Raw genomic sequence first — 15,101 nt, 5'->3', positions numbered from 1 at the left:
CTAGATCTTGTCTGGCCTGAGGCATGCGCTGGGTGTCTTGGGTAAGGACTGCTCTTTTCAGTGGCACTATTCTTGCCGAGCATTCAAAGATAATCTGCAAACTTAATTTTTACCAGGAACCACTTCAGCGGGTTTCTATTGTTCACAGGCACCTTATCATCCATAATGCGGTTCCGATGCTTTTTTTGTGGTTTCGTCAAGCCGATTCTGATGTCTATGTTGTATGCCTGAGTAGTTTGACGCATGCGCGCGGTGTCTTAGGCCATGGCGCCTTCCCGTTTTTGCTTAAGGCGATAAAACCACTGGGGGTAGAGGTATACAGATTTGCTTCAAAAAAGAGAAAACAAACACAAGCCCGACATGACCATAGACAACAAATGTTTCTAAGTGTGGCGTATAACTAAATATAAATCTTAAGTCCAACTGGGTAATATTGTACGGAACATTAGTTGCCAGGCTGCTGGCAGCAAAAAGCATAGCATCTAACTGACGGAATTACCGATGCGTATACAGCACACTGTTGTTCATGTTACTATTAAAAACATGCTTTTAATTATCTTGTTTGAGCCAAGTCACACACATAAAAACCTGATTCTAATTCATCTTGGCGAGCTTATTTTTGGGTTCATTTGTTTTTAACGTAAATAGCTGTCCAAATTTATATCTTTTTTAATTTTTTTAGAGGAGAGGAGGGCAGCGCGCAATAACAATGGCTTTGCCTAAAACGTTCATTAATGATCGGAGAGTTTGCCATATTTTGAAACCACAAATTGCAAACGCGTGTAAATGGAGGACTGCAAGTATTTCGCTCTCCGGGTCGTGTCTTACTTTGACCTACACTGAAGCGGAGCGTAAACTCCAGTAACCAATGGAAAATTTACCCGTAGGTACGAGAACTGAAAGAGACATATCGAAAGAGAAACCCTCTTTTTCTGAATGCTGGAGACTTCTACCAGGGGACATTATGGTACTCGGTACTGAAATACAACATTGTCACAGCGGTGATGCCGAACATGTCTTACGACGACATCGTAAGTTTGGTTTTTTTATTCATTGGCCCCGAATTATTCAAAACTATTGGCTTCATTGAGGTCTTATTGTTAAAATTTTGTTAAAATGAGTGTTAAAAATTTACCTCATACAAACCATTTGTTCAGTTCGATAAATTCTAAAACATCAAAAAACAGGTTGAACGCAAAAGATTCCCATTCCGTGCCACTAATATTTAGGTTTCGGTTTTACTGGGAACATAACGATTACTACAGGAAGATTATCTTTTGTATCAGCGGTGCAACCGTGGTTGCAAATTTATAGTTCGGAAAAAAATTGTTGAACATACACCACATGTGACGAAGTTGCTGGAAAGGTCATCAGCAAAAGTACATAAGAGCGGACTAATGGTTTTGTAGCAACGTGTTAATTGTTATAGCTCTGAAAACGCCGTACCCACGCCACGATCCCTCATCGGCTAAGGCGCCGTGCAGCTAAGCCAAATCACGGCAGTTTGATTCCTGCCGCGGCAACTGTTTAAGGCGAAAACAGAGAACACACCTGTCTTGAGAACCGGGAGCACGATAACGGTTAGTTGGTTAAAATTATGCAAAGCTGTCTTTTGCGCTTAGTCGCTCACCCGTATCGTAACTTAGGCAAGTAAAACCTCTACTTTGCTTCATGCCTTCCTAGGTAATTTTGCTCCAGTTCACTTTTGAAAAGGTAAGGAACTAAGGTTAGCAGATGGAAGGAGAGATAGAGCCCGCACCAGTGTGCAGGATCGGCGTCTGTCCGGTCTTGTCTTGTGAACGTTTACCGTAGCGCCTCAGCTTTCAGAGAGTGCCCGGAAATTTGCGTTTTCAATGAAATGGACACCGTAAAAACGTCCGAGAAACATAAGCGTAACACATTTTATTCAGTTAACCAGCGTACTTCAGCTCCATCTCCTTTGGCAATTTTGTGTAAGGTTGCATAGTAAATGCTTCCTTTAGTGCGCAGCCTGCGATGGCCTTTGAGCCCTTTTGACGTATCAGATGGAGTGATCCGTGATGCTGAAGAATCAACCGAGACCAAGGTGTCCACAATTATAGACAGGTACTGTGTTGCCGGCTTAATGATTGTCTGCATGACAAAAGAAGAATGAATGACAGTGTCGCCTAATATCATTCTATTGCAGGTTTTGAGATCTGTCTGTTTGCAAGGTACGATCCTAGAGGATTATTGAAATTTCACCCCAAAAGTACGCGAGCAGTAGCGCGGCTAATCGCAAAGTTGTTAGTAAACGTAGCCTAAATATCGCGAAGAGTGTCGAATACGAAGAAAGGTAATAACGATACAAAATCTGTCGGCCTTAAAGCAGTTCAAAGTCCTTTACTCGTAGAACAGAAGAAGAGCTGTCTTGTCCTCGACGGAGAATGATCTGGAGCCGGCCACTGGGCAGGTTTGTTGCAGAAACAGCTTATTGCTTAATTGTCCTGATCCGTGTTTGTGAACAAGGGACTGTATCCGCTGAACCTGCTGCTTCAAGGGACGTTATTCGCGCCTTCGATAATTCTCCGTGAAGTGACCCTCTTTTGGGAAACGTTTACAGCGAAGATGTGTCTAGGTCCATTCTCATATATTGTCTGCGTCGATAAAGCCATGTATAAGTGACCTTTTTGCCTCCAAGAGCTACTGTTTCTGCAGTCTTCTTGAAGAGCTCCTCGTGTTTTATACCTTCTGCTTGAAGGGATTCCGTAAGAAAATTTCGGCCGGTGTCTTTTCCGTCTCAGCATGGGCACATCACCCTGGCCGCTTTGGAAGACACGTTGAGAGGGCTGAAGGGGGAGTTTGCGCGCAAGTAGGCTTGACGGACGCAACCATTCCATGGCTGCTATTCTGTTTTGACATATCAACGCGGACTTACGATTGTCTTAAGCCACCTGACTTCGGTTTTCCTTAGTGGAGTGGTTTGGACTGTTCTATTACAGACAAGATGCGCGCCACGCGTCCGCAAGCCGCCATAAGTCTGACGTTCGCCAAGAATATACCCAGATCGTCACGAACTCAATTGCAGTGTACCGTACTCCCGTCTGGTCTGAACACATTGGCCTCTGCGGGAAGCGAAACGAACAGCCCCTTGTTTGTCGACCAAAATAACAACTCTAATCTTTTTAAGTTTCGTTAAGTTATTTACATAAAATTTCGTTCAATCACAAATCACAAAGAAACGTCATTTGTCTCATTCACTCCTTAATCTGCGCCTACCTTCTCTGATCATCCTGCTTTATAGAGTCAAAGGCCACTGAATATTTTCGCCAATCCTTAGCAATTTTGTCCTTCCAAATAAATGGCGTAGTTTCGTTTCAAGCAGTAAGCTATCCCAAAACCAAAGCTCTTTAAGCTACACAGAAAATCTCGTTTACAGCATACGTGTTTTGTATTAGATCATGACTGCCATTCAGAAATGCCAAGTGTACAACCCGCAATTGCTGCATGACAATGTCCGACTGGATCGTATTTGAATAAAATATTTATTTTCATCTATTTATATAACAGTGCCTTGGAAACCATGAGTTTGATGACGGACCGGAAGGGCTGGTTCCCTTCATAGTCAGAATGCAGGAGGCCAAAGTTACTGTTCTTGGAACCAACTTAGACACAAGAGGGGAAAAACTATTCAAGGGTATTGACTTGCCAAAATCCAAAGTGCACAATTACGGGAATCACAAGGTGGCTATCTTGGGCGTAGACACGACTGAAACGAACACCATTGCCAAACCGGGTAAGTGGGCATCTCTGAAATTAAAAAAAAAACATTTTGTTGATTAAGTTACTCAATATTGTTTAGGTTACCTATTTCTCCTGTACCACGACTAAAACAGATACCACGGCTAAGACAAACGGATTATACGATGAATGTATAGTTTTTTACTAAAAAGAGGTGGCATTTATTTCAAACTTTATGACGAACTACAGCAGGTACGGTAGACTTGCGATAATTCAAACACAGATAATTCGTAATTTTGGTTTATTTAAACAAAATTCAAAAGTTCGTTTGGCTGGCTACTCTTTCACTGTATCTGAAAGCCGCTTAACTCAAACTCCGCCATTCGGTCAATTCGTTATTTTTGCGTGTCCACACCGGGAAATATCTGCTGCTTTCCTGCAAATATTTGAAAATATCTGTGGTTATACAATCATAAGAGTCGAAAAATAAAAAAATAAGCGCCTCAAGCCTCCAAGGGAAAAAGCGCGCATTTTCCCTTGAAGGCTTGAGGCGCTTATTTTTTATCTTTCCACTCTTATGATTATATAAGCACATAAATGTTCAAATATTTGCAGGACAGCAACTGGTACAATAATATTTTGGAGGTAAATAATGGTATGCTGCCAATACATTCCTCCTAATTCCAAGCTATTGAGCTCTGATTTTGAGGTTCCGATAGATTATCTCTCTGAACACACAGGTCACCTAAATAGACAAACTGCACTGCTGGGCTCTACCCACAGGTATGCCCGAGGTCGCATAATAAAAAACCTCCTGACGTCCTCAGCAGCATGCTTAATTAACACAAAATAGCCTTCGTGCAGTAACTTAGGACGCAACACTTTTGCACCCTCTCACTTGTGTATTGGCTCTACAGTTCCGTTTCCATCTTTTCTGTAGAACGTGAGCACAAACCTGTACGATAGTGACCACGTCCTTTTAGAGACTCATCAAAGCCAGAACAAACTAGAAAGCATTCCCAGAAATATCTACACACCACTACACATCTGTAACACACCTAGGAGTAGAAGAAGTGACTCAACTCAGCACTGTGCACATTGTCGATGCCACCGAAAAGTCAATCTACAGGCGTCTGGTGTTCTGCGCATCCGGCAGCCGCCCTGGTGGAGCAAGGGCTGTAGGCGTGTGCAGTAGTCGCAGAACAAAGCATGGGGCATACTTTGACAGCGCTTAACATCCGATAACCTCATTTTTTAAAAGGGCCGCGGCTCTTGAAAAGCGTTTGCATCGTGAAGCAAAACGAGACTTGGTGCTCCTGTATGACATCAACAATTTATTACACAGACACACACGAGGTGTGGGTACGAATACTAAAAGTCAAGGTACAACAGACACACACCATGCACCTGGTTAGCACTACAGGTGAGACACTTCAAGGCCAGGATAAAACACTTGACCAACACTTCCATAAAGTCTCCAGTTCTGCCCACTACACAAACAATTTCATGAAACGTAAAATATATTAGGAAAGGAAGTCCCTGCGGGACAACAACAAATTGAACCCTTCTTTAAGTATCTATTTTCGCTCATGTTCTGATGGCTGCTCTAAGCACATGTAAACCTTCAACTTGAAGGAGCAGACATTACATACACTATCGAACAACGCTTACAAGCAGGAACTCTCAAACACTCCTCCACGTACTCAATATAATGCGCCCCTTGGGGCAGCTTCCCGGTTCTTGGAGGTGGCCTATAGTAGCAGATCTTTTGAAGAAGGACAAAGAATGCTTCTTCCCCCTAAAATAGCCGCATCATTTCTTTAAGAAGCTGTCTGTGTAAGCTTCTTGAGAAGAAGGTAAGCCACAGGCTCGTAGTCTTGATAGCGTATAATGGTAATCTTAAGAGCTGCCAGGCAGGCTTCAGGGTTAAGCGATCCAGAGACGAAGCTCTTCTTGCCCTTGAATTATACATTAAAAACGCGTTTATACACCAACGGTATTAAATGTGAATTTTTTTCGTACTGAAAAGGACTATGATGCGGCATGGCCCTACAGCAGTCCTGACACTTTACGTTTTGATGGAATATCAGGTAACCTGTTGAACACCCTTTCTGTTTCCATGCCTAAACAAACATTTCTTATCAGAATCGGGTGAGCCCTTTCAAGGGTTCACGTAGGGAAAAGTGACGTGCCTCAAGGCGCAGTTTTAGCTGCATGTTATTTACAGTTAAGACGAATTCGCTTCAGAAGTTACTGGCGCCATACATCTCCTGTTTAATGTAATGGAGGATGCAAAATGATCTTGTAAATCATTGAACCTGTAATTATGCAAATGCGAAGTCCAACTTGGTGTAAATACACCAAGCTTGCGCCTGGCAAGACGAAAGTGGTTTTAAATATAACCCCGCAAGAATTACCTGAGTTGTACATTGATAAAGGCGTGATATCCCGCCGTACTTTAAAATACACTCGAGGGTAACTCTAACCCTGCTAAAATGAAACTCAAGTTCTTTGAAGTAGTGTTTGAAAACAAAACTCTAATTTATTCCATACATTGGTCTACCTAAGCCTAAATACTTAAAAATACACCTTTTGAAGTTGCTCCCGTACCAATGTTTTGTTGCAGGCAGATGTTTGCGAATTCAGCGCGGCGTGGTAGGGTGTTCGTTGGATAACGGCAGTGTTCTGTAGTGGACGTCAACAAAAACTGTACAAAAATGTCCGATGCAGGGCTGCACTTCGTGCTTCGCCTTTCGTGCCACGCCTTGCGTACCAGCCCAGTCCCGTACGTTGAATACGACAAAGCATGCCCAGCGCACCAGGAAAGTCTGGCTAACCCGTTATACGCATTTAGAGTTTCATCATGTCTTCAAAACTGTTTTGAACAATACATCTATATCCCAACTTTTTTAAATCGCAAACTATTTCTGTTTCTTTCACAGATAGATTAAAAGAGAAAACTGCTTTTCTGTTGTCTCCTTTTGAGACGGCTTGAAATCATGCTTAACTGACTTTAAACCCCATGGCGAGTTGAGCGAACTGTCTTTTATCCAAACCGACAAAATCAACGTACGAAGGAACACGCTTCTGCCGAACGTCGTGTTACTGCAGGAGAAATATCTATGGGCAGAATCTTGCAGCGACGCCTCCAAAACAGCCTCCACTGAGTCATGGGGGGCGGCGCACGGGCCCAATTTTTTTTTCAATGTTTATAGGAAGATGAACATCAAGAACAGCATTTTTTTACAGCGGAGGTATACAGTACTTGTTTGTTTAAAGTCATTTTGTTTATTACGAACTTTTATAATTAGCAAAAAATTACTTAGCGTTTTGCGCGATTTCTTATCCGAAAACAAGTCGCGCAGCTCGCTTTTAACTGACTGTAAGGTTTAACGCGCCGACGCAACGCAGGCGATGAGGCGCGCCGTAGTGGAGGGCTCCGGATTAATTTTGACCGCCTGGGGATCTTTAACGTGCGCCGAAATCTCGTACACACGGGCGTTTTTTCTTTTCGCCTCCATCAGAAAAGCGGCCGCCGCGGCCGAAAATCGAACCCGCGACCTCGTGCTCAGCAGCGCAACGCCTTTGCCACTGAGGCAGCTCGCTTTTAGGACCATTATGTCCGAGCATTGCTTAAATGTTGAAGTGACTGTGTGTTGGGCTCCAGGTCACTCTGGATCGCTGAAAATGAGGTGGCAGTTGAAAAATAGCGACTTCGTAAATCTTGGCTAGCCGACTGGGGTCAACAGACGGACTACAAACTATAGGTAACAAAACAACATTGCGGACGCTGCAGACTGACTCGCATAACAGACACACAGAAATTGCCTCAGCAAGTTTAGAGATAGGCCTCACTTAAGTAACACACTCAGACCTGCTGACTCGATCTCTGAAACCCCTATGTAGCAGGTGTTGAGAGGGCCTATCCGTAATCCACATTTTAATTCGATGCAAGGCCGTCGATACAAAACGATTCAACATTTAGGAAGACTTTACAGCAAAGCCATTCCTCTGCATCCATTATTGAGGAGGCGATCCAAGTTTTTTTAACCATGTAATTTAAGTTTTCGCCGGAGATTCAACTTTTAAACCGCATTTCATATTATCTATAGTCTTACACTTGGTCCTCTACACCAATCATTCTATTTATTTTTCAAACAATTCGGTTTTTCAACCTAATCCTATGCCGGAGCCATCATGTCTTTACACACTCTATTTAACCACCTCTCACTTCCACACCGCGCTAGTTTATAAGCAGGTATTTCTTGGGTATACCTGCACATTGATGGTCATGCGCCAGAAAAAACAATCACCATGAACATTAATTCAGTACCGCACTGTAAAATATTTTTGTCGGCCTAATTCCCCTCAACTTACAGAGAAAGTCACTCACACGGATAAAAAGGGCAAAATAGCCCAGTGGTCATACCGCTTAAGATTTGTCCGAAAAATGGTGGTCTGCGCTTCGACGCTCGACTATGCAAGCATAACAATTTGAATAGCGCATGTCACCGCCTTATCATATTTTGCAGTCGAATTAGATTGAGGTCTCCTCTAAGTGCTCCATCTGCTCCCGCGGAAGGCGAGATCTTTTATTGAGGCACACTGTGGAGAAGCACATCCACTGACGTTTTTAGAGTTCAACGAGCTCTTCAAGGATCAGGTAATAAGCAGTTAAAATAAAACTGTTTCAGAGAATAACTGTGCGGGGAAGTCCTTTGCATAGAATTTAGAACTTAACATTGTGTGAAAAGTGTAAAGCTTGGGCATTTTCGGCATGTCATTAGTAGCAATACATTTCTGAAAACAGGGTAGTTTTTGGTTTTGCTGAAACGTTGTATTCAGTGTGGTTGTTTTTGTGGCGGTGTTGCATTCCTGGTCTAGTTAGAAAACTCGTTTCATCAAACTTTGTCTGATAACACAACCCGTATAGGTAAAACGAAACTCAGAATACGTACTCGTTCTGAGCTCCGGGTTCGCAAATGAGCTCTTTATTCCTGTTCTGTCGTAAAAATATTACTAAGGTGTTCAAGTTCAATCAGGTCAAAATTGGGAATTACAAATCATAAGTGCCCTTATCACACCATGGATGCGTCCAAGTTTATTGAAAAAAATTGGCTACAATCGATGCTGTGAAGGTGGTTGGACGGCAAAGCTGGAAACGACACCCACAACGAGTAGCCATGCGGCGTCCCTTGGATTCACACACGTGTCTCTACGGGGAGTGAAACCAGATTCACTGTCAGCCGTTACCTGGTATTCGCAGGGGCGGCGTCCAGAGCATAGCAGCGTCTCTTCGGAAAAAGAGAATGGAGAGGAGCGTTTTCGGAAGAATGACGGGGAAGGCGGCATGGTAGGCTATGGCGCCATCTCCCACACTGCCTCCCCTTCACTCTTGTTTCATGTATCGCCTCCAAAAAGCGCTCCAGACCACCGTCTGTCTCCCCGTCCCCACGTTTGTACCATAGAGTGCGTTTTATGTTGTCGCCAAGCAGGCAATAAAGAAAAAAAAAAACGGCCGTAGCTTTGTCGGCAAGGCGACGGGCTTTCGCTCTGCTTCTCTTCGGGACAAGGTTGGGTCCCGAGCGGTGCCCGTATGTTTAGCCTGGGTGTATCCAGTAGCCAGTAGTAGCCTGGCATGTTTTTTTTTGTAGCCAGTAGTAGCGTGAGAGTTTTTTGCTGGCGGAGACACAAACATTTCCTTGGCTGGTTGCAGGTTTACTGCTTCGAAGTAATAATTATTATCTGGGAATGATTTGCCACTCTTAACCAAAAGATCACCTGGATTGCCAATATTATACAGACATTGTTCAGTTTCTACTAGTTATGCGGCTGTGTTTTCACGTTTCGACAAATTTTGGGAAATTTTGTGGCATAAACATATTTATGCCTGATGTATACAGAAAGACAATATCACAAAACTAACATTCATAAATTGTTTTCAACTAAGTCTGCAGTGGCTACTTCATTGCCAATACAGATCATAAAGACTGTTTTGATTCTGTGTTAGGCACTGGGGTTCGAACGCAAAAGTTTCCCAACTGCCAAGAGTTTATCAAGTTTTTGAAAGTCGATAGGCTTTGCGTGCGTCAAGATTTCGTAGATTTAAAACAGCTGGGCAATGCAGAGCTACTTAAACAAACTGAAACATCTTTTGAAACCGTTGTGAAATGAATACGAGAAGAAAATTATTGTATCTTCACGAAGACGTGCATTAAACCTTGATATCTGGGGTGAGGGGGGGCGGCGTGGAGGCGTGAAGCACCTCAGATACCGAACTGAGATCCTTGTTACGTGCAAATTTTGGCTAACATCTCAGAAGCGCTACCAATACCGGGGTTGGAAAAATTTTTTTATAAAAAACAGCTTTTACATGCAGGCGAACAACCAATTTCGAAGCTGTATGCAGCAGAAGAGCACACCACAGAACAGTAATTACTGCGAACTCGTGCCCGCACTGAAACATCGTATGTGAGTTAGCGTGTACACGCGCAGAGATGCCGGCAATCACTACAGAAAGCAAACCAACATAAACAAATCAACACGAGGGAACAATACGTAATGAATAACAACGATAAGTTATCACCTTTGTGCGAGCTGTGAATTTTTTGTTGCTCGAAGCAATAAATTATGACTGGTGCACCTCCGTCTTCTCTTCTTTGAAGGCCGAAGGCCACGATGCCATGTCAGATGGGTGGTTGCGATGCTGTGGCAAATATTGGTAGCCACTTACCAGAAATATATGCTCTTAAATTCGACAGTTTTAAACGATGTTTTTTTCTTTTCGCCCTGAGAATGTTTCGGCGCAACGATATCCGGATCTGTTTTTATGAGTTATTAGTTTTCAAGGTATATTCGACAGAATAGTGGCCATACCTGACCATCACTCAGGCTACTAGTTAACCCGCATTGAAACTTTTGATGCCATTTATCGGCCTTATCAATTATTTGCATATGATTACCTGGAAATAATCTGCTTTGTTGCTTTGGCTTCCATTGGAGTCTATGCAAAAAATTACTTAAAATACCTTAGGTTATCAAACAATTACGATAACACATCATCATTAGGATTACTATCATAAATTTTTACTAACACTGAAATATTTTCGCTACGTAGTAACTCTGTTTTGCCTTTTCACGGATGCATTCTTTCTGAGCAGCATTTTATAAAAACTGACCTCAGGTCTGATGGTGACAATCAGGGTGGTCATGACGAAATAGTTGGAAAGTGGTCAACGAATGCGATGATATACTAACGTCCGCTATATGTGTGCGAACATTTCTATTTTTTTCATAACGACCAAAAATTTGGCGCTTCTTGCACATGGTTAACGTGTTTCAAATATGGTGTTTGCTCTTCCTGCCGCTCAGTTTTGTTTTTTATTGCCAGCGTTTGAATGTAGCGCTTCAGCTCAATTCTTAATAAGTTGTTTGTCGCTGCCGTGTTGGGTGTTTCTGCATTAAATAACAGGAATTTTTTCTGTGTTTTCAGGGGGCGTCAAGATACTGGATGAGGCTCAAAGTATCAACGAAGAAATAAAAAAACTAAAAAGCAAACCGGATCCTCCCAAAATATTTGTTCTCGTAAGCCACGTTGGTTTCGACGTTGACCAGCAGCTTGTGCATAAGTGTCCTGAACTAGACGTTATTGTTGGAGGACACACAAACACATTTCTCTACAACGGTAAGTCGAAAAACTGTGTTTTGCGAAATTGTTTGCATCTTGCTTTATTATTTACTTTTTCTTAGATGAGTTTTTCGGAGATGAGTGAGGTCTTCTGGAGAAAACTCCTGGTGGTTGCTTTTATACCTACCCTGCATCATAATCATCAATCGTAGAATCAATGGTTTAAATTTTATGAAGAACAAGTCGTTGCATATCACTCTACACAAGATTTATCGGTACAGTAAAGTATGAAAAAAAGGGGGACTAGAGACTGGTGAAGGAAAGTGAAGCTTGCGGAGACAGTTTAAAAAAATACTTCATTCTTGAATACATCCGGTTAGGGCTGGAAGGCGGCCTCCGCCCAGATGGCTGAAGCGGCTACCTTAGCGCCCGTTGCGTTAGGGTTAGTTGGTCAACGAGGCAAGTGCTATCCAAGGCCTGCTACCAGTGGGTGGGGCTAGGAGAGGCGGATAAGGGTACCTGCGGCACGCTCACAAAGAGTGGTAAATCGTGTCGAGGTCGTGGCATCTGGGGCACTCTGCACAGACGAATACGTGTGCGCGGCAGCGATGTAGTTGCGTGCGATGTGGAAAGCAGTGGGTTTGTTGAGTTCGGCACATGTGTGATTCCTTTATCGTAAGTTTTACATTGGGCGAGGGTTGTGTATTGCGGGTGAGGTGGAAGTGTTGCATGAGGTCACGGTATATGGTGAGGGCGTACCCAGCAACCGCGGTTGCTCCGTGCGTAAGACGAAGAGAATTGCTCGCCCGAGGTGCTTACGCTCAGGCTTGCTAATTACCCACCTCGTTGGTTCCTACGCCTTTGGTAGCCGTGATCCACAGCAGCGTTACTGACCGGTCTGGAGGTCTTAGAAACCTTTATAGCGCTGGGGTCGATATTCCGCCTTGTCATAGTTAAGTAGCACCTTCTTTGAGTCGGATACGATGGGGGTCAGTATTGACGTATTGGTTGTGGCTACAGTGATGGCTGTGTTGTTTGCAGTGATAGGATTTCCCGTGAATGTTGCGGTTTTCGTTGTTTGTTCTGTTTATGTTGTGAAGGCTATGCCTGCGATTGCAAAGGCCGCTTTGTGGGGTACTGTCTGGGTACAGTCAAACCACATACAGTTAAACTTGGATGTAACGACCCTCTATGTAACGAATTCCTGGATTTAACGACGTTTTTTAATTCCCTATTGCCAGCCCCTTTGCCAGCCACGTATTGGCAACTTCTATGTAACGAAGGCATTGCGACGGTTAACCTTTATGTAACAAATTTGCTACGCTGACGAGCCATTGTAATTTGTACGTTTTGTGAAATAAATATCCGCCGCAGTGCTAAGCCGAACACATCTGTAGGCGGACCTGTAGGCAGACCGGCCGGCTGCTCCCAGCGCGCGTCTTGCCACCCACCGTCTCGAGCGTCGCGCGTCGTTCGTTAGCCGCGGTAGCATTTACACTCGCAGCGCCTGCGTCACATCCACGGTCGCTTTTAAGTGCGAATGCACTTTATAAGCGACCCCAAACCATCCACCGCCGGCGGCGGCGTCGGCGGCGTTGGCGTCCGCAGTGCTCCTCTATATTTAAAAAAGACATCCCCCTCGCGAGGGGCACGATCAAATGCACAGCATTTCCGAGGGGGTGCGCCGGCAAGTCGTATCTCTTGATCGCGGGACCCGTGTCGCCATCTTTTGGAGGCGCGGGACAACTTGTGGCGCTTTCGAAACAAACGAGAAATGAGTGAAGGATATAAGGCGCGTTCGGTGCATCGAAATGTGTGTCGGTTTCGTGGCTCGGTCGGTAGGGCGCCGGGCACCTTGCGTTCCGCCCGTGGCGTCATGGGTTCGAAACCGGGCGCCGGAAACTGTTATTTTATTTCTTCCTGGCTGCGGACTACGACAAGGCGCGCATGCGGACTACGACAAGGCACGCCAACGCCGCGTGACATTGTGAGTTACTAAAATGCTATGCATTTAAAATAGGCTGGAAAAACGACCCAATTTAGCGAACTTCGCCGGCACCGCAAACAAACTTACGTTTCGAATTTGAGCGGTGTTGTTTAGGTACTAGACTTGCCCGTCGGCGTGTAGTCGCGCGTATCCACTGCCATCTGTGGTGTCGGTTAGTCGGTGATGAGTTCTACTGGCAATAAACGAGGTTGTGTCCTTTTGAAAACACAAGCGCACCGAAAAGTGTCAAATGGTAAAAGTGATACTTACGTTATGTCGTGAATACGGGGTAAGTGACCTTGCTTTTGGGGAGTGGAGTGTAGCGGCTAAGTTTGTAGGAAAGCAGGACGCGCAAATAACGCAGTTTTTTACTGTGAAATAAATTGTTTAAGGGGGCGTTTAATATCTTCTATGTCCAACATTTTGGTTTCGTGTCTGCTTCATTCAGGAGAGCCTTAACTGTAAAGCTGCAAATAACGAAGTCCTGCATGTAACGGAAAATCGCGAATTTCTGCCAACTTCGTTGAACCTAGGTTTAACTATATACAGTACGTTGGTCTGGTGGGTAGCGCTGTGAGTGGTACTTCCCGCGTTCCTCTCTTGTTCTCGCGTGGAAGATAGGGCGCATGTTTCTAGGGAGGGGGTTGGCTTTTATTGCGACTGGAATGTTTCTTGGCATCCTGTCCGGAATGAAGTAAGTGTTAGGCGGTTGGATTTAGAGCCGTTGCAGTATCGACCTGCCCGCCGCCGTCTGCGCCAGCCTGTCTGTGTGTGCCGTCCAATGGACATGAATTATTTCATCTACGGTGTTCTGAATGCCCAGGTTCACAACTCTGGTTGTGGAAGGAGTGTGGGTAAAAGGCAGGACCATGCGATTGGCTCTGTGAAGTAAGCGTCAATCAAATCTTTGTAAGATTCGCTTAGGTTCACATTAGGCGGGTTGTAACTGCACCCGCCTATAATGAAGCCCTGTACGATTTTTAGTCTGACTTCCTGTGTGAGGCCGTGCAGCCTTCAGGGGTTTTTTTCTTAGCAAGCCAAGTGTTTTTATGGTGTGTGGCTTTTGGGACACGTTCTGTTTCGGCCGTGCTCTGTTTGTCTGCATGCTTAGTCTCAGTATCTTTAAGCTCGAGACATTGGGTATATTTTGTCCCTCGAAGTCGATTTGGATGGGTGGTTCGGTGGCTGGTTTCATCCTTGGGGAAGGGGGTAAAGTATCATTAGCTTGGTTTCAAGTTCCGCGACTATTTTGGCGCCGTTCCTTAGCACGCGTTCGATGTTCACGTCGCTCCACCGGTGGACCCAGGGTGTGATATCTTCTGCGTATATTGTTGGTCTTTATTTTTGGATGCTACCGAGCTTTGAATGCTATATCAATAGTATAAATCGATAGCTTCAGCACATGTCATCGTCCGTCTCATCTCTGTCCCACCCAATGTCATCGTTCGTCTCATCCCTGGCCATTGGTCGGTTTGCGAGGTTGAAGAGTAATTGAGAGATTACGGCTCTTTTGGGGCCCTTTTTTTAGCATCTTGAAGATCTGTGTTTGTGACGTTCCTAGCTTCATCCTGGCAATCCGGCCAGAGACGAATGATTTAAATTAGGTGTATGTTCTTGCTCCTAGTCTGAGCTTGCACATTTTCGCCAGTATTGCCTCGTGCGAGACGTTATCATTGACTTTGTGGAGGTCAATGGCTAATATGGCCCCGTTTGTTTTTCGTGGGCTGTGCAGTAAGTCGTGTTGTATCTATATAATTGCGCCCGGAGTGTAGACCCCGTGCCTGAGGC

At 44.4% G+C, this 15,101-nt stretch overlaps 1 protein-coding gene across 1 annotated transcript in view; it reads left to right on the top strand.

The window, feature by feature from the left end:
• The window catches only part of LOC144138703 (protein 5NUC-like), a 52,690-nt gene that overhangs the window by 5,174 nt on the left and 32,415 nt on the right, over window positions 1–15,101 (top strand). The window contains exons 2-4 of the mRNA XM_077671103.1: window positions 888–1,031; window positions 3,529–3,754; window positions 11,192–11,383. Coding sequence (XP_077527229.1) covers window positions 888–1,031; window positions 3,529–3,754; window positions 11,192–11,383 — 562 coding nt within the window. The remainder of the gene's footprint in view (window positions 1–887; window positions 1,032–3,528; window positions 3,755–11,191; window positions 11,384–15,101) is intronic.

The sequence above is a fragment of the Haemaphysalis longicornis genome, unplaced genomic scaffold (genome assembly GCF_048455015.1).
Source record: "Haemaphysalis longicornis isolate Haplotype H1 unplaced genomic scaffold, Haemaphysalis longicornis Haplotype H1 scaffold_5, whole genome shotgun sequence".
In the NCBI taxonomy this organism is placed as follows: Eukaryota; Metazoa; Arthropoda; class Arachnida; order Ixodida; family Ixodidae; genus Haemaphysalis; species Haemaphysalis longicornis.
The sequence above is the reverse complement of the archived record's forward strand: the minus strand, read 5'-3'. Positions and strand labels throughout refer to the sequence as shown.